This window comes from Mytilus trossulus, chromosome 5 (genome assembly GCF_036588685.1).
Source record: "Mytilus trossulus isolate FHL-02 chromosome 5, PNRI_Mtr1.1.1.hap1, whole genome shotgun sequence".
In the NCBI taxonomy this organism is placed as follows: Eukaryota; Metazoa; Mollusca; class Bivalvia; order Mytilida; family Mytilidae; genus Mytilus; species Mytilus trossulus.
In genome coordinates, this window is record NC_086377.1 from 55,828,236 (window position 1) to 55,852,734 (window position 24,499).

General features: G+C 29.9%; 1 protein-coding gene across 12 annotated transcripts; it reads left to right on the top strand.

The window, feature by feature from the left end:
- The first annotated feature begins 1,810 nt into the window (after window positions 1–1,810).
- LOC134718932 (CUGBP Elav-like family member 4) lies at window positions 1,811–24,256 on the top strand. Of its 12 annotated transcripts, XR_010107479.1 has the most exons (13): window positions 1,811–1,992; window positions 7,618–7,746; window positions 8,462–8,556; window positions 9,857–10,000; window positions 10,810–10,975; window positions 11,312–11,461; window positions 12,414–12,449; window positions 13,324–13,410; window positions 13,837–13,926; window positions 15,914–16,069; window positions 16,993–17,139; window positions 17,846–17,909; window positions 19,852–24,256. XR_010107479.1 is itself a non-coding variant. In XM_063581779.1 (12 exons), exons 1-11 carry the CDS (start codon window positions 1,974–1,976, stop codon window positions 17,118–17,120), a joined length of 1,200 nt encoding a protein of 399 aa, XP_063437849.1. In that variant the 5' UTR covers window positions 1,812–1,973; the 3' UTR covers window positions 17,121–17,139; window positions 19,852–24,256. The 12 variants fall into 12 exon arrangements, 11 of the variants coding, with proteins under 11 accessions (XP_063437849.1, XP_063437850.1, XP_063437853.1 ...); XM_063581779.1 differs by lacking the exon at window positions 17,846–17,909 and having other exon boundaries at window positions 1,812–1,992; XM_063581780.1 differs by lacking the exon at window positions 17,846–17,909 and having other exon boundaries at window positions 1,812–1,992; window positions 15,926–16,069.
- The last annotated feature ends 243 nt before the right edge of the window (window positions 24,257–24,499 follow it).

Below are 24,499 nucleotides of genomic sequence, written 5' to 3' on the forward strand. Positions count from 1 at the left end.
TTAAGAACTAATTTGATTCATTAAAAGCGATAGAAACATTTGAATTATATTTTAAAATTAAATTATGACAAATAATTAAATAAGACAATCTCTTTTGACATTTCCCATCAATGCTTGTTGATGATATTGAATTATTTTAAGCCAGACATTCGGTACAAGTGTAATTTTTAATTTATTCACAAATAAAAATAATGCATTTTGAGATTTTGAGATGCAGTTTCATCTATTCGTCATATTCATATTAAACCGTCATTTTATGCACTTAACTTACGCTGTCAGTTGCATTCAGTGCAAACCAGTTTATTTCTGGATATAAAAAATATAACTTTATCAATGTTAAATATCATTGGAGTTTTTGTGTGTCCATGTGGGAAGCGGGCTCAAATACCGTAAAAATTATAAAGACCAAAACTTCATGTTAGAAACCTGTCGGTTGATGAATATTTTAACACACTGCAGATATAACCGATTTTTGATAGAAACATAATAAAAGACCGCATCATTTTTATCCAGAAAATTAAGAAAATTATAATGTATGAAAAGCATAATAATATCCAGAAGTAATATTAGAGATACGTTGAATATATTATAAGCGTGGGAACTAACTTGTTTATGTAAATTATTAATACCGTACACACGCAATACGGATCAAGTAATAGCAAAAATAACTTTTGGTAAAAAGGCTTCTTGTTTCATTAATATGCATAGAGAAATTAATGAATATATTGAAGTATATATCCACTTATTGCAATAATTTATACAGTTAATTATAATCATTGTTATCAAAAACTATTTACCTATCCCCTTTTGATGATATGACAAATAGGGGTGTCTCATTGGGGGGTTCCGATCCCGGATGCCGCTTACACTATGAACGTAAGCAATTCTCATTTTTTGTCATTTCCCGGGTCCCGCAAGACCTCATTTCCCGTTTTCACGACACAATAATTTGACTTTCACGTATCACGCTTACAAAAAAATCGGCAATCCCGCGTCACGCTTATACCCCAATGAGATCCACAAATAGTATACTTCATGTTATTTAATAGCCCTATACATTAATATGGTGTTTGTCGAAACTTTAAAGAAAGGTAATGCATTTGACTTTTGTGCAAAAAGTAGTAGCTTAAATCTGAGACTACTTGTAATATTATAGTAGTCTCAGTTAAAATTCATTATTTTCAAAAGAGAAATCTATATGCACATGTTTGTATTTACAGCATGAGCTTAAAGCATGTTAATGAAACCGAATAAGCATAATTTACAAATACATAAATGATATATATATATATATAATCTGTATCTCTATACAATTGAATTAGTAAATCAATTTCTGATGAACTAACAACATGAAAATGAATATCAGATATGTAATAATATCTGCATAAAAACGGTTTCATCGATTAGAAATCATTTTGAGAATAATTATCACCTGGTTGCCAAGAAAAACGAAACTGTAAAAACTGACAGGTGTTAAGCAAGAGAATAAACAAAAAAAATACAGGTGATTTTATACAAATATTAAACTTCTGGAAACCACCTTGCAAAAAACTAAAAATAGGTTGTAGTAAAAAATATAACAAAGTACAAGAAATACTATCTCATTAATCAAAAACAATCAAATATCCTGTTTACTGTACAACTATATAAATAATTAACTCTATGGAACTTTCATTTCAACTTTCTCTAGTCTGACAGCTTCCAAAGAGGACGAATCCATTTCGACCAATCAAAAGGGGTGTGAAACATTCTTTGTTCGATGGCACGCGACCAGTAAACAAAAGCGATAATGGATTTGCCCATTCAATAATAACGGCAAACCGATTGAATTTACAATCTGTCGGAATATAAAGACTTGGGGTCAAGAAATTTTTGTCATTCTAATTTTTTTCTGTGTACAGGGAACATTTGTAATTGTTGTAACTTTGTCGTTGTGTGGCTTTTCTAAGTGTGTAAAAATCTAGCTGTTTAAAATGGTCGTTGCAGGCGGAGGTATGTCGTTTTAACTAACATTTTAATTTCATCATTTTAATCATTTTCTATTTTTGTATAAAACTAACAAACTTTGTTTAATTTGTATGTTTGTTTTGTTGCTTATATGAATGTTTATTTATGCTTTGTTTTGTGTATATGTAACTGCACCTTTTGACGCGGAAAATTCTTTTTTGTTTTATTGATTTAGCTTGAAAATATACGATCTAGATAAATAATTGATAATTCCTGACAATTAGAAATTTATTCATTTGAGATCTGAATAGTACCGTACTTCGCAACATTTATTGATCCAACGATTTTTTGAAAATGTAATAAGTAGAATCTCTTTAGGAAGTTCCACTATAAGATAAATGAGTATTTTATCAGATTTTGTATAATATTACAAAAATGTTCTCAATGGGTGCATTTTACGAGTTTAAGGTTTAGGTTTAAATGATAAAATAAGAGAAAACGTGTAAACTCTATAAATATATGCATGACAGTGCATGATGCCACTCACAAAGAAAAGAATCATTATATAAAATGCATGTGAATATTCCGATTTTATCTGGTAATTTTTCATCATTATTAAGTTTATCGTTCCCAGCGTGATTGAAGTTTTACTACTGAATGATAAACATTTTCAACAAGTGGGGCTCAGCACAGGATCGGGAGTGCTTTTAAGTCCAGACGAATCCCTGCAGGGATAAAGTAAAGATTTCAAAGTGAAAGAGACTGACATTATAAAAACAAACATTTTCTTAATCGGATTATAGCTAATGGTTTTATCCACGGGATTTTGGGTATTAGAGTACGAAGTAAAAAGAAGACATTTCTATGTCGGATATCTGTTATAGGACTGTAGTAGGAGAGGAATTTTCATACAGTAAGGATTTTACATTGAAAAAAACCCGAAGTTTTAGCCTAGTCTTTCAAATTTGACTAAAACACATATAAATAGGTTCTATCCACCATTTTCTACATAAGAAAATGCCTGTACCAAGTCAGGAATATGACAGTTGTTATCCATTCGTTAGATGTGTTTGATCTTTTGATTTTGCCATTTGATATGGGACTTTCCTTTTTGAATTTTCCTCGGAGTTCAGTATTTTTGTGTTTTTACTTTTTATATATCTTTGTACCGGCAAGAAAAGAGATTTTCATTTGTTGAAGAAGAATGTGCAGCAGTGAATCTTTTAATTCTTGATATGCAAAGGAATTTTAAGCACGCTATCTATAATACATAAACTAAGAGAGTTCAAGATAGGGAGTTAAATTAATGATCAGACAAATGGAAAATTCTTGTAGAAAAGAAAATTGATTGGTTTTGGCAGCTGCCAAAATGTTGATGATGGTTTTCGTATGCAGTGCTAAAATCTGAAATAATGGTCGGAAGTAACTTTTGATGTCTGCTCATAAGGAGATTAGGAAATTTAGTAAATTAAATAAGTATGTCATACAAATTTGTCATGGAAAAAGAGAGAGAACCGATTTACGCTTAATTTATCTATAATAAGTGTTGAGTGTTTTATCTCATGCACGGGTCATGCTGGCTTTATCTTATCTAGTTCCGAACAAATTAATTAAAAAGATGCGAAAAATGACACTAGTTTGGAATAATTAAATTCAATAGATTCGAAAAACGACACACGGACGTAAATTATTCTAGTAATAAATTAAATCAATAGACATTGTACTTTTTTATTCAACCTTTTGTATAGAGATAATATTCCCTCTACAGAACCCCATTAAAATCGGTAGCAAGTGTCGAAAAAAATAGACGACAGTTGGCCCTCTAATTTAGCCATCTGTTAATGTGTGTTTATTTGTGTATGAATAACCTTTCCGCCGACCTCACAAAGGGGCATTGGTCTATACCTTACACACTTGACAAAGAGGGGTTGGTTTATGCATTACTATTTACTTTACCGAAATATTAGATTTTAAATATTGCTTTATAATATGAATACCACATGTTACCGCGTTAAGAGGTGCATGTATTTTATAAATTAAAAAGTTTTGAAACTTTTTTTGTCACTACCGGAGACGTATTTTATGGACCAATGAATTCGCACAAATACGGCAGCTGTTCCGTGTTGTTTTATCATTGTTAAAATATTTCATCTTTGTGTTTTCAACAGAAAATACAAATCATTTAAAAAAAATGAAATTAAAATTTCAAAAATTCCGATTAAATTCTGGCAGTCTGGTACATTTTATTACATCTAGTTAAATTTTGATATAAGATGATTTTTTTTCTATAGACGCCCTTATCTTATATTACATAATATTACTAGGAGAGAACGCGAGAGAGCAATCTTTTCAAATATTTTTTGATAAAATTTGACCTGGATTTTAACTTCTTTGTTTTCGTAGCTACCGGCAGATGATGTTCATGGCAGATGTGCCGATTTTGTTTATGAAAAGGGTATTTGTATAAATCTGGAAGGATATATTTGGGAGTGCGCCACCTCTCTTAAAAGTTGGCCTCGTAAATGAATGTTATTTTATCCAGCGATTCAGTTTTAATTAAACTGCCATTACATCAAGGGGTTTCTGGTTTAACAGAAATTTACTTTTGCTTTTAGTGAAACCAGATGTTTTCTTTTTAAACGAGCGGTAAAAATAGAAAAGAATTTTTGATGAATGATCCGGCAAATATGCCCTGTAATTTCAATTTGACGATACCGTAATTAGCCAGGTACACACCGCATCTTTTTATAACTTCAAAGTAGCTACACACGGTAATTGTATTTGGTACTCTGTATGCACAGTAAACTACTAAAACGTCAATGGTATACTAATGTCATTGATGTATTTATGTTAAAACCAGGACTAAAGCCGGTATCGTGGAAACATTTCAGCATGAATTTTCATGTCTTTACACCTGCAACATGATAATGGAAATAAGATTTTATAAAATTCAAACTGATAACTTGTGACAATGCAATGCAAAATAAAGGAAACAGGAAGCATTTTGATTTTAATCTAATTTGATGCGATAGAAGCGCGTTTCAAACTCTTTTCTTCTTCAAATATGAAAGGCAGATGTTTGAAAAGCTAAAGAGGAGACGTCACTTTGAAAATATAGGAGTTTTCATCAACAATTTGCTGCGATTTGTACCTAAAAAAGGGATACACACGTAAAACTTTTGTTCTCAGTATAAACAATCTTGAACAAAATCTTTTATTCTCAGTATAAATAAACAATCTTGAACCTCATCAGAATCCTTCATGCTATCTCTACAAGTCTTTGATTTATTGGAACGAAATCTCAAAATCTAGCTGACGTAAATAGTTGGTTGCCGATCGATCGCCTGGTACTTTAAGATTATAATGACTTTCACTAGCTTCCCTTAGCTCAATCATTTCTTCATAGATCGTTCTTTTTAGACGTGACCACCGTTAATGGGATCCGTCGTTGTCGTCTTGAGGCCCTAGTTACATTTATTTTATAGAGGTATACGACGGGATGTAGAAATAATATGCAAATATGAAAACGCAGTGTTACCAAATGTATGCTCGAGAACAACAGTTTGTGAAAACTTACAATGAACGTAGATATATTATTGAAGTGTTTTATTAAAAAGATATACTATGAAACTGAGGAAACGTATTTTAAAAGACCGTTGTTGGTCTTAGTTGTGTACATTCATTTGGTGGGAGTTTTACGTGTACAATTCAGTTAGGTTATGCTGGTGCTTGCATTACCATGTTCTATTTCTCGCTTGTACCCAAGCACATGTTTGATTAATCTTTGATTCAAATATAAACTTTTGTTAAAGGATCGAAATATAGATATAAACAAACACATTAAACCCATTTGTCAAGTTTAGATATGAAAATCAAAAAAATATTGACTTTGTACCAAAAATACCCCCGTATCGACCCTCCGTATAACGGAACCATTCCATCACTGGATAATAAACCGTATTGATTTTTCGGAACCAGATCAATTCTTATTCCCAAAGCCGACTCGGAAATTATAATGCTTCTGGGTTTGACAATATTGCATCCAAACTAATGAGTCATTGATTTGTACAACGCACAATTACGGTCTCAAAACCATTAAATCAGTAAATGTCACACACAATAAGGGTACCTGTGTTCTTTTCCATTTTAAATTTTCGAGATGAATAAAAATCGTTTATTTAACATGGGCAAATGTATTAAACAAAAGAGATCATTTTGAAATCATATAACAAATATAAATAGACTTAATATTTGTTAATACTTGAATGATTGTTTTTCTGTTTTTCTAATTGGCACTACTAGTAGTTATTAAATATTATACATTTTTAGGGGGTAAACTTTAATGATTGTTTTTCTAATTGGTACTAGTTAAAAATCTTATATACTTTTTAGGGGGTTATACGCTCATTATCTTTTTGGATTTTCAAATATTTTGGCTTTTATCGTCACTGAAGAGACATTTGTTGTGGAAATGTGGGATCTGTTGAAGTAACATAAGTACCGTACTAGTGTCGTTACAGTTTCTAAAATATTCTCAATATTATCATGAAATGCAATTATTATAAGGGCTCAATGTAATTCAATGTTAAACGTCAACTTTTTCTTTCAATAAATGAATCCCATTAAATGAGACAATAAGTTACAGACTGCTGTCGTGGAGATTGTTTTCCAAATAAATCTTTCTGTCTTTATAGATATTAATGACATACAATTTCGTATTATTTACTAAAATGAAACTGGTCAAACCAAAACAGCAAGAAGTATACAATTCACATGAGTTTGATCCTCAGACGTAAAGTTAAAGTTGGTCTCATTTTTTAATAAGTATCTTAGTGACTGATAGTAGACAATATGGCATGTTTTTTTTAAAACTTAGTTGAAGGTCGCATTGTGTTGCTTTTAACTCTGGTTGATAGTTGTTTCATTGACAATCATATCGCATCTCGAAATTTTTATCAGTTTTACCAGACGGGACATTGTATCCATTTTTATTTTTGGAAAGTGAAATAATCAATGAAATGTTTTATGAGAAATATGTCGTGTCACGCATCTTTCATCACTGAAAGTGAATGGAGGTAAATAATGGAACTCGAGGAATGGAATATTTCCAACGAACCAATTACTTCTTATCAAGTTCTGATTCATTCGTCAAGTCTCGGCGGTTATCGATTGCCCCTGTGTATATCTTCTCATTAAGACAGAATAATTGCTAAATTAATCAATAAATTGATTACATTTTTACATCATCAACCTCTTTGCATTGTGAATACAGGTGCTTCGCTAGTTTATAGTGTATGATAGTACGCTCTAAATATAATCAATGGCGGACGGTATAAAACCGATTTGCTAAACAATCAGACCAATTTATATTTCCATTTATTCCTGAAAACATCTACTGAATATTTTATGTTAAATAAATATACGTAGATCAATTGGAATCGATTTAAATTGTGTTATATAAATATTAAAAATCTTTGTCGTGATTGATACGGAAAGTCGGTGTTATTCCGTCTCTGCTGTCATACCTGTTACCTGTTACCTAGTCTTTATCTTCCTCCTCTAGCAGGAGCTTCGCTTCTATAGCAAAATATTTCTATCTTCTTCATAACAGGAAGTTGAGTGGGCGGTGATTTACAAATTATTTTATTCGAAGAAAATATTATTTTACAGAAGATAAAAAACTTTTTGTTGGTATGTTAAATAAGCAACAGACGGAAGACGATGTAAGACAGTTATTCCAGCCATTCGGAACAATAGAAGAATGTACAATCCTGAGAGATCAGAATGGTAACAGTAAAGGTAATAACTTGATAATATCTCCTGTAATAATAAACTTCCGGTGTTCATTTCTCATAGTTGGCGGTTTTATTCTTGTTCTAAACTTAAAGTTAAACTCAAAAGTATTTTCAGTGGTGTTTATATGACTTTTTTCTATTTGATAGTTAAAATAAGACGTAAAAAAAATATTGAGATATTTTGTTAAATATTTCATCGTAATTTTTAAGAATAAGATTTTGACATGTATAAACTCATTATCAAAGAATTTACCAGGGTAGTGTTATATCATGAGATTTTGCGCAGCTGCCAATCTCTATTCCAAAAATTTATGTTTCATTAAATTGCCAAACCTGCTAGTTTAAGTTTCTTTACCTTTAAATCGAATCATTTTAACTGGAATTTAAAATAAAAAATAGATATCATCATATAAAAAATTATACTGTGTTGAACAAATTAGCTGTACAAAAGAGAAAAGGTATTTGGAAAGTAAAAGGACTTCAAATAGTCACATGAATCAAAATCTCTGTTAACAAAATGGTAGATCAATTAAGTGATGGATTGTTGTGAAAACTAAGAGAATTAGATTTAGAAAATTTAATATTACATCCTTAGAAGGGAATAATAATTCATGGAGACCATTTCATCCTTCAAAGGCTTATAAAAATCAATAATATTCTGTGAATATTCCTGCAGAAATGAGAAATGGTCAATAAAATTCATCATCATTCTATTATAGGTTGTGCATTTGTTAAATTTACAACAGCAACAGAAGCCCATTCAGCAATTAGTGCTCTACACGGAAGTCAGACTATGCCTGTAAGTTATAACAATGTATGTCATATTATTGGACTGTTCGTACGTTAAAGATATTAGCTGCTCTTTGATTTGGGTGGGAATTTCAACACAACTACATGTATAAACAGACCTACAATATATATATAACTTTCTTTATTTCAAACTCTTCAAATTTCTTTTTAATTTTTTTTTATTTGGCATGCTTGTGATAACTTTATAATAAAAAAGAAATTTTTACAAAGCTATGATCAGTTTATTTTTTCAAACTGAATTCTGTTTAATTCATTCTTATATGAATGATTTTTATCATAAAAATTGAAGCCTATATATAAATTAAACTACAGAATTTACTGTTTGTTTTTTGAAGATATAAGTGACTTTATAATAAAATGACCTTTTGATAGCCCTGGAAAGTTTTCTTTTTTCAAACTAAATTCTATTTATTTTATTCTTATATGATTTATATCGATAAAATATGTAGCCTATAAATTCAGAACTTGGTTATGGTTTACAACTTATGTTTAGCATTTTTTATATTACCGAATTTCAGAATTTGTTTATGGTTTACAACTTATATTTAACATTTTTTATATCACTGTAAATAAGTGCACATAGTGCATACCTAAACCTACTTCATAAACCACAAATTATCACTGCTAGAATGCAATTTATGTTTTACATCAACAGGAAAACTAATTAGGAGAAATAATTAGATTAGCTAACACATGGGAGGGTTTTAAACCAGAAATCATCATCTATTAATTAACATGATTGAGAAAACTATTTCTGGGATGCAAAAAATTGTAAATCTTCATGGGTAATTTCTTTGCCTTATAATTTATCCAGCATTATCTAGAATCAGGAGGGATACATACATTGTAGGTTTTAACTAAGGGTATTGTATATTTTCAAGATTATCAAGAACTTTTTTGATTTTTGAAGAAATAGTTTGTTGTGCTTCTTTAAATGAAAATGAAGTTATGCTTATTAATGAATTATTTTCTCTAAAACTATTTTTTTTAGTATATATATATGTTTTATGATTTTGTTTTTTGGAGATATAAATGGATATTTGAAAGAGAATTAATTTATGCACATTTTGTTGATCCCTAAGTTAGCACTGTGAACTTTTTTCTTTGTTATTCATGTATTACTGACTAATATTGAAGAAAATATTTAAAAGAAAGTGTTTGATCAGTTGAGTTTAAACAAAATAAACTAAAATAGGATTTAAAAAGGAAGTTCAACCAAATAACCTAAAACAGGTAAGAAACTAAATAGAGAATTATATAAAGACATGACTTTGAATCTTTGGCATATATTTCTATTTATCTAGGGTGCATCATCTAGTTTAGTAGTTAAATTTGCTGATACAGAAAAGGAAAGACAACTCAGACGCATGCAGCAGATGACTGGTCCCCTGGGTCTTCTGAACCCTTTTGCAATTTCCAATCTTGGTGCTTACGGAGCTTACGCTCAGGTATGCTAGTATTCATTAAACTTACAATACATTTGTGACAAAGATAAGTTTGAAACAATTTAGAGACATTACTTGATGTCTGTATATTAGTGTATTTTGTCAAATAGTATTTAGGAGATACTTCTCTTCAATGCAAATAGTTTCCATCCATTTAAGGTGGTACCTAACACTACAGGGAGATAACTCTGTAAAATCAGCTAAACGTTTTAATTACGTTGTGTTGTTAAGGGAAAAATAAGCTTTTCAAAGATCAAAATAAGTTTTTGTCAATCTGCTATATAACCAGTGTAATTTTTCTGATATAACTGTTGGTTCAAATTTTTTGAAATTTTTATATTTTTGTCAAAGGATCAAAGTAAATACTTCGTCAAAAGTTTAAGAAAATTAAACGAGCCAAATTAATTTTAGTTAAAGTGTTGGGTACCACCTTAAGCATATCTTTACTTGTGTTTGCCAAATTTAAAAGGACTTAAACATGTTTAAAGTGACAATTAATAAATGTGTATATCTGGGAAATAACTGAACTAATTAAATAATTTTGTGGATCTTTCACATATCTATTTAAGAACTTTTATTTTTTCATATTTACAAATTCAGTTACCAAATTTACAATTAACATCTATTCAAATACAATTTAACATCTATTCAATTACAATTTAACAATTACAATCTAGCAATAACTATTGAACATTATTACAATTAAAAGAAACTTTATTACAATTACAATTAACAATATTACATTATTACAATTACAATTACAATTATTCAGTTACAATTAACCTTAATACTATTACAATTTATCATTCCAGATTCCACAACAACAAGCAGCACTGATGGCTGCTTCACAAGGAGCTTACTTGGCCAGTCCAGTAACCTCCCTGGGTCATATTCCACAGATTGGGGCGCTGGCCGCACCCAATGGTATCTCTACCAATGCACTGACCCCAACTACAGCCACACTGGCTCTTTCTAATGGTATGTCTTGTTTTTTTTTAGTTAATTGAGGCACTTATTTTATTAAAATTTAATTTCAATATATTTAAAATAATTGTTTTAGAAGATTTTCATGCCTTTTTAATTTAAGTAATTTGTTTTATATATTTAATCCTTTTTTATATCAAGTCAAGTTTGTTATAAAAGAATGAGTGTTTTTCAACCATCAGATAGTTTTTTTGAGACTAACTAAAATAATGTATAATACAATTTCTAATCACACTTTTTAGGTTGTAAAAAAACTGCCTTCACTAAGATGTGTCACTACTAGGAGGTTGGCTTAACAAATCATTACATATAATTTTGTTTGTATTTTAGGTGCTGCCACCTTAAATGGTGCCCCTCCCAGTGTTTTGTCCCCCACATCAATGGCAGGTTTCCAAATGCAACAGGCTAATGGACAAACACCAGAGATTTATGCTAACGGTATACCTCACTATCCTGGTGAGTGCCAGCTTGTTGATATAGGTATGTTGTATTCATTCACTCACTTTTATAATTTATTATCTCCCTTTAATAAGTAATTACCTCCCCTTAATGGACAAACACCAGAGATTTATGCTAACGGTATACCTCACTATCCTGGTGAGTGCCAGCTTGTTGATATAGGTATGTTGTATTCATTCACTCACTTTTATAATCTATTATCTCCCTTTAATAAGTAATTACCTCCCCTTAATGGACAAACACCAGAGATTTATGCTAATGGTATACCTCACTATCCTGGTGAGTGCCAGCTTGTTGATATAGGTATGTTGTAGTCATTCACTCACTTTTATAATTTATTATCTCCCCTTAATATATCATTATCTCCCCTTAAAAATAAGCTGTCATTTTAAAATTGTAGATAATATACTATTTTAATCTACATTTTAATCAATTATTTAGATTAAGAAAATTCAAACACAAAAAGATAAAAAAAAAAAATGAAAACATTTGTTTGATTTTCTGTATGTAAGAACTTTATTCCCCCCTCTAATCATGCTAATTATTAGTGAGAATATTATCAGTCCAAAAATCTTGAGAACCATTAATGAAATAATCAGGATTTCCCCCATATAACAACAAATGACATATATGCGTAAATATATTCTTTCTACAAATGTATATGTATAACAAAATAGAAAAAAAATATTGTGCATTCTTTTATAAAATTAATTTATCAGAGTAACCTCCCCTTATAAAGCAAAATTATAAAACTTTTTGAATTGTAAAACCAACTTATCAGTATTTGTATTCATAAGATAAAATAACTATTTATAAATGTTGAGTCTCACAAGATATTTAATACTACTTTAGCACCATAATTTGCCTATATCATTAAAATGTTTTGATCAAAGATGGCAAACAAAACCTATACTACCTTAACCTAAAATAAGTTTGAACACATTATGATTTTATCCTTTTTTCCTCAATGTAGGTTATGACCCGCATTCACACTTTCAGACGTTGACAGGTATGTATTATAGCTCACAATATAACAGAAAATGGCAGCTTGTTATATAGGGGAGATAACTCACTTTTACACTTATTGTATAAAGGGAGATAACTCATATTTACACTTTGTTATATTTCTCAAAAGTCAAAAAAACTATAAAAAAGAATAGTATAAAAGTGAATTTAAATTTTCTGCTCTTGAAAATAAATTTACACAATAAGGTGTGATACTTGAAATTTTATGTTTACTGCTTCATTTCAAAATCTACTTTATTGTTTGTTATAAGTGAATTCCTAACCTATTGTTGAATATTGGAAAAATCCATGGCATTGATTTCAATTCAAACCTGCTTTTACACTAGCACCCATTACATGCCATTACACTGCTTACTTGGTTTCATTCAATTTAAACATTTTCCAATCAATAATTTCATCGAATAAAGTTTGCTTTCTTATGCTTTATTTATGTATATAGTCTTCAGCTTGCATGCTTATATATCATACTTATAACCTGCGTATTAGCTTATTTTAAAGTAGTCAAAAGTTTAAGTGAAAAAAATTTGCTTTGCTTAATATACATCAACTCTAAATCTTTTATTCGAACATTTTCCTCTATTATGATTACATTTGAAATCTGCACAAAACACAACTTTTCCATCTATTTATTATCATTTTTTATTATTGTTAGTTGATCAGCTTACTTTTAAATTGATACTAACCACTCTTCTAATTTTATATTCAGTTTAAAATATTGATTTTTCTAATATAGTTACTTATAATTAAAAACATTTGTTTATTTCTAACTTTCTATATCTAGTTATTTCTAGCTTGCCTAACCCTGTTTAGTTATTTTTGCATGTGCTAACAGCTTGGACTAACCTTTTATTTTCTAGCCCGTAACATTTCTCTACCTGTTACAGCCCAGGTAGCCAATGGTGATCCTATCCAGGCATATGCTGTCCAAGCTTATCCAGGAATTGGTAAGTTTCTACCCAAGGTTAACAGATAAAACTGGGTTTCGGTTCAGTATGAACATAATTTTTATAGACTGGTAAAACTAATGTGTCAAAAATTGAGTGAATAAATATAGTTATTATGGATTGAGGAAAAATTACATTTTCCACAATATTTTTGATTGATGGTTTTGTCAGTTTTACCATCAACTTCAAATTTCTTCAGTTCAAAAATCAATTAAATGTTTAAAAAAGTTAATTACTAATGAAGAGCCAAACATTTTAAATTATTTCCCCTTGATAATCAACAATATTGAAAAATGAAGATTTTTTTTTAAATCTTTCTGAAGCAGGTTGAGAATAAAGTTTTTTAACATTTCATTTGTTCAGAAATTAAACTGTTATACTCTAAAAAGTTTCTAAATTCTGGACTTTCCGTTTTATTTCTAATAGATATGAATATTTCAGCTTACCCAGCTTTTGGGGCAATCCAGCAAACACTTGCAGCACAGGCCGCACTATTACCAACGGCTCAGAAGGAAGGTAGGTCATTTTCTTTATTGTGAATTATCTCCCCTTTGATCATTTGAAATTGGAAAAAGTATGTAAATTACCTCCCTTTGATCATCAACAATTACAAAAAAATGAAGATTATATTAATCTTTCTGAATTAGATTGAGAATAAAGGAAAATTATTGACATCTGTTAAACACTTTCCAATGAAATATTTGAATGATCTCCCCTTTATCAGCAAATAAGCCAGTAGTCAAATATTTTATTTTTTTGGAAAAAGTAAAGAACAAATGAAGAATGAAAGTTATTTCAATGATAATGTAGAAACATGACAGAAATAGGAAATTTAACTGATTCAATTCTTTGACGCCATTATTTACATGTAGTTTGTTTGAATCTGTAATGAAAAAAAAAACTAAATGTCACAATGTCAACTGGATGTAATGTTGTATTTGAACTTTGTTATAATGTTTAATGGTGCCAATGTTTGAGTGTGGGTTTGTGCATGCTAATGTTTCTACTCTGTAACTTTATGTACAACACAATTACACAGCACTTATCTTGGTTTCTAGAAGAAGAAATTTAATTTGTATAACTCATTAAAAAAATCAGTTCAGAGACCTAATTGGTAAAATAAATGAAACTACAGACATTTTCTCACATTTTAAAGCTATAAATCTGTCACAAAAGTCAAGATGCCAAAAAATTTAGTGTATGTAGTTTACAAAAGAAAATCGACTATTTGACAAAGAGACAATGAAAGCCTCATTTTAAATATTCCAGTAAGATAACAAGATAATAAAAAAGATGCACTGTCATCAAAGATCAATGAAATTATTTCAAAACTCACTACAAAAGGTAAATGTTTTCAGAGATAATTGACAAATCTACATTTATATACATGTATATAGAAATTAACACTCACTAACTTCTAGTTGTCATAGACACTTACACTAACTTCTAGTTGTCATAGTAACACTAACTTCTAACTGTCGTGACAGAGTCTTTCAAGTTTGTTGTACAGTATTTGCATATTGGATACAAGGATCGTTACAAAGTATGATCAGATTTTCATACTTTGAAACAGTTCATGTTATATTTAGGTTTCACTGCAGTCTTATAACCCATGAAATATTACCAGCCCTACAATTCCAGCTTCCATTTCTTAGTAAAGTTATTGCTATCCCGATTGATTAAAAGATTTACCAGGGCGACTGTATCATCATCCTACAAAATCTTTGAAAAATTACTACCTTACAATGGCTTACATGAAATTCCTGAAGAACCATGGTTGATAATCAGAAATGATCAACTGAAACTTCTTAAAAAAGCTTTTTACAACCCAAAATAGATATAAATCTACAAAAAAGTACTTTTATTTCTTCAATTATTTAATATTTTTCATCCATCAATGATAAAGTCCCTTTTCAATCATTTAACCTTGCTCCTACAGAGGTGTTTTACACCCTTGACTTCCACAGTGGGTATGGCCAGGTTGATAAGACAAGTAATACTCTGCCCTTGACTTCCACGGTGGGTATAGCCAGGTTGATAAGACAAGATGTTCCCTGCCCTTGACTTCCACAGTGGGTATAGCCTGGTTGATAAGACAAGTAATACTCTGCCCTTGACTTCCACGGTGGGTATAGCCTGGTTGATAAGACAAGTAATACTCTGCCCTTGACTTCCACGGTGGGTATAGCCAGGTTGATAAGACAAGATGTTCCCTGCCCTTGACTTCCACAGTGGGTATAGCCTGGTTGATAAGACAAGTAATACTCTGCCCTTGACTTCCACGGTGGGTATAGCCTGGTTGATAAGACAAGTAATACTCTGCCCTTGACTTCCACGGTGGGTATAGCCTGGTTGATAAGACAAGATGTTCCCTGCCCTTGACTCCCACGGTGGATATAGCCAGGTAAGGCCCAGGTTTATAAGACAGGTGATTCCTATGTTGTCTATACTGTAGTGTTTGACTCTGTTGTGAACCCGTTTTAATTCTGTATATACCCAACAGTTATACTTACAGGTCCAGAGGGATGTAACCTGTTCATATACCACCTGCCACAGGAGTTCGGAGATGCAGAACTCGCTCAGATGTTCATGCCATTCGGAACAGTTATTAGTGCTAAAGTTTACGTTGATCGTGCTACTAATCAAAGCAAATGCTTTGGTAAGAATTCTGATACTTTAAAAGTGGGTGGGGGGTCAATGAATATGTTTGTAGATAGATGTTTTTGTGTTCTGTTAAATTGTTCCTTTTAAAATTGTTATACAATGATGACTGATGTACCCATATTTTGACTATTTATTTATTGTGTGAAGAATTAGGAATTTGATATACATTAATGGGGGTGGGGGTTGTAGTCTGTTTGTTGGGGTTAGGTGTAGATTTTGTGTTGGGGGAGAGGATATACTTTGAATGGGATGAGTAAGGATTAAGTCTAAATTTTGCAATGGAAAAGGTGATAACTTTAAAACGGGTGGGGGTTGCAATCTGTTGGTTCTAGGCTTGAGTTAAGTTTTAGTGTTTGGGGAGGGGGGCTTGCTTTCTTTCAAGATACTACCATTCATTCATTATTTTCCAAGTTGGAAAAAGAAAGTGATTTGTTCAAACAAGGATAGGGAAGAGTTTGATGATTTTTAAGTTTAAAGACAGACTTTGAAAAGGGGGGTTGATTTTTAGAGTTTGAAATCAGAATTAGATAAAGAAGTGAGTAGATGTTGATTTTAAAGTTTGGAGACAGGATTGCAGGAAAGAGAATATTTGCAGATCACTCATAGATGTTCAAATTATACAAAACCTTTCTTGCTGCATACTTTATTTTATCTCTTTACTCATGAAAGTAAATTATTGTAGCTAAGTAAGCAAGATTTTCATTTTTAAAAAGATGTTTCAGACTTTTCTTTCAGCTTCAATTACTATGAAAATTACTCTAACAAATCTTGTTCACCATTATATGCAAATAATGTTTTCAATGCATCACACACTTTTTCTTGTTTAAATTAAAATTTTGAAAATGAGTTCCTTATACAAAGCATGACAAATTGCGGGAAGTTGGTGTTAAAACTTCATCATTAATTGACTTTTTTCAGGATTTGTCAGTTTTGATAATCCAACAAGCGCTCAGGCTGCTATCCAGGCTATGAACGGATTCCAGATTGGTATGAAACGTTTGAAGGTACAGCTTAAACGCCCAAAGGATGCCAACAGACCATATTAGACAGCAATGTTCTTAATCGGTAGGTATAATATTAGATGTTTTGACTCAAAATGTTTACTAATTATGCTAAATATTTTTGGAAAAGACTTTTTGGTTCAATGAGTGTTCAAAAATCCTTATTGAGAAAACCAGTGTTAATTTTTTCCTTAGTTTTTACACAAGATTTTAGTCCTTGAATTGTGGGTAAAAAACGACATATTCTCTCTGAAAATTTAGGCTTTCTAGATTAGATATTTATCACCTAATTATTTCCTATTGTCATGATCATGTTTATTTTTTCGTGTGATAAAAAATTGAAAATTTATGGCAACCTACATGTTCAGACACAACCTAAATTCTTTTTAGATAAGAACAATTCAGAAAATAACTAAAAAAGCAAATGATATCAAAATATCATTGATAACTTATTCTGTTTTATGTTCTAAAAAAAGGCACTGTTCAATTCAGTTTATTCTAAAAATCAAAGACATACTTTTCAATTGATTTTTTGTTTCCTCTAAAAATAGAAGGTATTCTGTGTGTGGTAACATTTGATCACATGATATTCCCCTATTCTGTAAAATTTGATCACATGATATTCCCCTATTCTGTAACATTTGATCACATGATATTCCCCTATTCTGTAACATTTGATCACATGATATTCCCCTATTCTGTAACATTTGATCACATGATATTCCCCTATTCTGTAACATTTGATCACATGATATTCCCCTATTCTGTAGCACAACTGGACAAGTCCAAAACTTCAGGACATGTAGGGGTTACAGGATAGTAATAGAAAAATGTGTAAGTGGGTGAACGGTGTTGGTCGGTTGTAAAAGGTGTTAGATGAATCTTTCGTGTAGTATATCTGGTGAAAATTGTTGCTTCTTGGTATTAATCCAATTGTATGGTGTTCAAGATTATTTTACCATCAGAAGTCACATGACCTGAGTTTGACAAGTCACATGGTTTAGAACATGGTAGAGAGATGATGATAAATAAAAAGCACTGCTTCATTTTTGTATATGTTGGAGACCATAGTCTTCAGTGTTATTATTAAAACTTTTTTCTCCTTTATATTAACTTTAGTAAAAAAAATCATAAAGTCAAAGGCAGAATAATAATTTTGAATTAATTTTAAGCATCTTATTTTCAAGAACATATTATTAATTGTCCTTTTTCAGCCGTAACATTCTTGTAGTGGGAGGTTTTTATAACAAATTATTTTCACTTTTTTTCTACTCACAAAAATTACATAAATAGATTGAAAATTGTTTTTTTTTTTAAGTATTTAGATAACTAAAAGTTTAATTTTTACGGAAAATTATGTATGGGTAATAATTCTCTTGGCCACTTGTTTTACATATTTTCCCCGTTATTTAGGTGTAAGGCGGCCACTTGTTTCACATATTTTCCCACATATTTTGCTGTAAGGTGTCATCATTCCTACCACATTATATTTTCCCCCCTATTTTGGTGTAAGGTGTCATCATCTCTACCATGTTATAAAGGTGACGGATATCAGACCATGTGACCTTTGATTGTTATTTACAATAAAGCTGTACATAAGAGGAAAGAATGACGGTTTCTTATTAATCAGAATTATGAACATTAATTTCTCAAAATTCAAAAGTTTTTGCTGTTTTTATACATGAACTTCTATTTTAGATTTTCGAAAGGAAAACCAACAACTATTTTTTTTTTCGAAAATCAGAGACCGAGGCTAAGAACACAATATTTGAGTTAAATAGTTGATAATAAAATTGTCTTTATATTTAAAAAAAGTAAGATTTTTATTTCTGTGTCATTTAGTCCTTCTAATGTCAGCTATTGTTGATAAAACATATGATTTCTAAAATATTTTTATGAACTGTTTAAATCTTCTCATTGGTAAACATTTTAAAAGGAATGTTAAATATTGTCAGAAGAGAAGATTTAAACAATGGATATTTAGATCTTGCAAAAGATATTGGAGTTAAATCTGTAATATATGTTCTATTTATAGAAAAACCTGGTTAGCGGCACCAAATATAGTGCCAAATTTAAAATAAAAAAAATTATTACAGATTTATTCAGAAAATGTCTTCCAACTTTTTTTCAATGTTCTAATCACTAAGATTTAGTTGGTCGACGTGAGCATTTTTATAACACCCAATTTTATTTCATTCACGGCTTTGTGGTCACAATATTTTTTTCAATTTTTTTTAGATTTTTTTCATATAAATTTTGTGAAGTTTTGATATTGTACATATTTTGTGAATTTTTGCATGTTGATATCATTAATAGAAAATTAACACTTTTAAAACTTTCAAAATATTAGATATTTGAAACTCTTATAATAGATACTTTTTTCCTTCTCTTTATTTGTTTAATATTTTAGAACCGGTACATAATTTTAATGAAATATTTCCTATTTCCTATTTACACTTTTAATGATTTCTTGCTTTGTTTCAGCCTTGCATCCTAAAATTACCCCAGATAATTCTAGATGTTGATATTTAGTCACTTTTACATTTGTTTTCTTTTCATGGAGATAATGTTATTGTGTACACTTTGACATGTTTATACAAAAGACATGTTGAGAAAAAAGTATTTCTAACCTGAACTTTAAGCAGAATAACCATTAAACATTTTCCGATGATTTTTATTGTGTTAAGCACATCTTACACCTGCTTACATAGTAACTTTTTGCTTATGAGTCTAAATTATTCAAACATGATTTTAGCAAGTTCCTTTTCTCTTCCAGATACCCCAAATGGGACCCCAATGGCACAAGAGTACTTAAGAAGAGGCCTAATCACAAGGTTATTGGTTTGTTACCAGTTATGGAACAAATTTTGTATATAGACCCTTATTTTTCACGAACGAAATCCCACCATTGTAGGTTTTGTAAATACATAGAATAGATATACTTAATTTATTTATCTTAGCATTTAGTCCACCTTAAATTATTAATTTGAATACAATTCAAAGTTTGATTTTTTATCATGCCTTCTGTAAGCATACAGTCTTGGTGATTTTTTAGAAGTATAACATGTTAAATTAAGCTAAGTAGATGTATTAGCCATTGGTATTGTGAAAGGAAAGAGAGAAGAAACATACCAAATTTCAAAATTTAATGCTGGTTACCGTCTACAGTTTTGTACAATACGCATCCAATATTAACAACTGATAAGTGTGGTATATACAACCAATTACGGTATGTTTTTTAAACGTGAATGAACAATTTAAAACATTTTATAGATTGTGTGCTTACAGAGGTGGACAAAAAAGATTCTATTTTAAGAATTGTTATGAATATTTATAAGGAGATTACTATTTGTTTATTTATTATGATGTTAAAAATTGATAATATTTATATATTTTACAATCTTTGTTAAAGTTCATGCCCTCTTCAAGCAGAGTTTAGATGGATTAAGTTCTTAAGACATTCCATTTTTATATTGGTATGTAAAATCTGTGAAACAGTTCATTGTTATGGAGTAAAATTGTGTATTTGTAAAGATGTATCTATCTTTTTAAACTCTTGTGAGACATACTTTTCTATTGGTTGTTGTCTGTCACGTGACACATTCATTGTTGTCATGGTAACCAAGGCATTTAGGATGTATTAGATAAGATGATTGGTCAATTTATTTATTTTTTGTGACTATGGTAACACCAAGTGTTGAATGTTGTTGTTCAATCACATTTTATATTTGTCTTTTAAGGGGGTAGACCTAGGTTAAGGGAAATAACTCAAAATCATCAGTACGTTTAAGTCAGCCATTTTCATAAATACGTTCTAAGCTTCTAGGATACATAGATTATTTTCAATCTGTTTCAGGTAAATGCTTAAAATACATTAATAAAACTTGACTTTTACAAACGCATTACTGAATTAAAGTGTTATCTCCCTGGATCAAGGTCTACCCCCTTATGTAAAGTTTGGTAATTAAATAGCTTAAATTTTATCATTTTAATTTTAAATTGAAGAGGGCATTGAATAAAAATTATTTTTGTATATATTTCTCTTGCATTCCTTATTAATATGAAGTCATGTTTATTATTTATTGAAAACTTATTTATTTTATTATTCATCATATTATCATTGAATTAGAGAGCGTCCATGACATGGATCATCTGTATCATTGAGATGTTTTATATTGTTGAAAAAATGCTTGATAAGTTGACAAAAATGATGAAAACTTTCTATAACCTGGTTTAAATTAAGTCCTGTAGGAAGTTAAAGAGATTTATAGCTTTCACTGGGTTTTGAAAAGATTTCATTGTTTTGTCAAACATGGGGTGTAAATGATTGACAGTTTTATATCATCAGAAATATTAAAGATTCTATTTTGTTATTTTTGCTGTACAAATTCCTTAAAAATGATACCATATTGAAATATATATATTAATTCTGGTTTTCATACAAGACATATTTCAAATAGACCAAAACTTATAATTTAGTTGAGATTCAAAGTTCCACATTAAATCTGTTTCTTTTATCTTGGATAATTTTGTTATAAAAGGTTATTTGCTTAATTATTTTTGCTATTCTGCATCCCTTATAAATCTAATTCTGTATGAAACTAAGGGAGATAATCCATACAAACAAGGGGACATAACTGCTATCAGTCAGTTTCACAAGAAATTAAACTTTAAATGTGTGTAGGTTATGTTTGTTGACAGAATTGCATAAACTAAGGGGACATAATCCATACAAACAAGGGGACATAATCCATACAAACAAGGGGACTTAACTGTTATCAGTCAGTTTCACAAGAAATTAAACTTTAAATATGTGTAGGTTATGTTTGTTGACAGAATTGCATAAACTAAGGGGACATAATCCATACAAACAAGGGGAAATAACTGTTATCAGTCAGTTTCACAAGAAATTAAACTTTAAGTGTGTGTAGGTTATGTTTGTTGACAGAATTGATATAGTTTATCTGATCAGGAACTGTTACTGTTAAACTTTTGTTATTTGGGTATTCTGTTACTATCGTTGTGAACATATTTTGAGCTTAAAATTATTGAGGCTCCCATAAGGATAATTGTAATTTATTATTATTTGTGATAAAAAAGAAATGAAATAAAGAAAAATAGAATACGAGTGGACTTAACATGCTTGTAGAAAGTTGTCTCATTGGCAATCATACCACATCTTTTGAATAATAAATGACCATATTTAGATTATCCCTTATGGAGGCCTCACTGTTATAAAAAGAAATCGGGCCAGGTTGCAATAAAATGAGAGAACATACTCCTTGCCATGTTAAAACATTGTAACGTAACTAGTCAATTTCTGTATACAAGTTAATGAATGAAATGATTAACAAATTTAATATGTAATCATGGTTTTAGATATAAATGAAATGGTTAAAAAATTTAATATTGTAATCATGGTACAATGTAATAGCATATTGTTAAATTTCCACACAGTTAGTGCTTTAGATGTAAGGGGACATTTATGCTTGGTGAGCAGCAGTCATTCATTTTTTTTTTTTTTTTATCAATTTAACTCTGCTTGGGGGTTACTTCCCCTGTTGAAAAAAAAAACAGTTAACTTTCATTTACTTTTTATAGTAAATATTCCACATTGTAATTTAGAAAATAATTATATTTCACATGAATACATTTTAATATTTATTTGTTAAGTTTGGCATTTGATAGAATCAACACAAAATTTGCAATTGCTGAAATTCTTGAACATGAATTTATAATGCTATGAAGAATTTTTTGTGACTTTAAGAATAATATAAAAGTTTGTAATATCTAGTATAAGTTAGGACTGACTGCTGCTCTACAAACCTAAATGTGCTCCAATTAACTATGTGTTTCATGGGACGGTGTTTTTCCACTACATTGTATCATAAAGTGATTGTAGTCTTCAGCACATGTTTTTTTTTATACAAAATAGAAAGAGAATTTATTAAATATTTGTATCTACTTTTACAAATCAAATAAGTGTACTAAATTTCTTAACTCTAGACAATCAACTATCTGTCGTTTTTTTTAATCTAAAAATAGACTTTTGTGTTACCTTATATGGTAATATAGATTGTCACAGTTTTATATGTTGTGAGTGAGCCGTTTAAGAACAAAGTTTTTGACACACTGTTGTGGGTATTTTAGCAGAGTTTTAGTATAAGTGCAATATTACTTTAGAATAAAATGTCTCTAGTCACAAATTTCACCACAGAATTCCTTCTTTTCTGAAATGTCTCTGAAAAAAAAATCTCTTAAAAAATCTTTGTTTTTATCTTTACAGTTGAAATAGATTCTGATCACTTTTTGACTAACTTATGAGTTTGAAATGTATAAATTTTAAATGGGACCAAATTAACCTGTCACATGACATCTATAACTATTTCATCTGTTGTCAGTTATCTCCCTTCTATCTGACATAATTTCAAGTCATTGACCTACTTTTTACAGGAATATTTATTCCATATATTCACATCTTCATATAGAATTCTGTGGTGTTATTTTGTCTATTAAAGTGGTGCAATATTTATTATTTTTTACATGTTTTAGTTTTTTTGGAGGACAAAGAAATCTCAGATTTTATGACCTTTTGACCTTTGAACTTGTCAAAGTCAAGGTTGAAATTTACATAATTTGTTTTAATGTGTAATGTATATAATGAGTCATATTGTTCATAATTTATATAGTTTGATGAAGTTTTGAATTTATAATTTTAAAAAGTTCATGAACTTAAATTTGAATATAATGATTCAATATGTACTTAAATTCATCTGTATATAATCATATAGTTTAGTTAAATTATTATAATAATGGTCCTCATCTTATTAATTGGCTGGCATAAGCTACCCTTACATTGGATTCTTTTCAAGAGAAATGTTCTCAAAACTAATTTGGATTTTTTATTTTTTTTATGATAATGGTTATTCATTCTTCATTATTTAGTAAAACGGTTAAATTAGTCAAATTCTGTAATAATCTGAAAATTGTCATATTTGTACCTGGAGTTTTTCATTGCCAGATTATTTTTTAAGAAACAAATCGGTTGAGGACCAGACATGATTATATTTTGTATATATGAAATGCTATTGAGAACAAGAGACTTCACACTGTACCTGAAGTTTGTTCATCCATGCTCAAGTCATATCATCACAAATAAAAAAAGGTCAGTTAATGACAAATTATGTGTTATGTTTTATTACCCTGATTGCAGCCATCTTGAATGAATAACATATTCCTGTTTTCATTCTGACAGTGAAGAAACCATTTCATTGCTTATTCAGACATACAATTCATATGCACAAAAAGTAGGAAAGAAGTCAAAACTAAAGCATTCAAATCAAGTAATACAGTAAAGGCTCCACCTCACAACTCGTTTTAAATATACATGGAGTATGCACAATTTACATATTACAAAATTCATA

What these genes read in the sequence shown, in the direction of transcription:
- LOC134718932 (XM_063581779.1), top strand. An exon ending in CACACTGGCTCTTTCTAATG is followed by an intron (nt 10,976 to 11,311) that starts GTATGTCTTGTT and finishes TTTGTATTTTAG; the next exon opens with GTGCTGCCACCTTAAATGGT. An exon ending in CCAAGCTTATCCAGGAATTG is followed by an intron (nt 13,411 to 13,836) that starts GTAAGTTTCTAC and finishes TATTTCTAATAG; the next exon opens with ATATGAATATTTCAGCTTAC.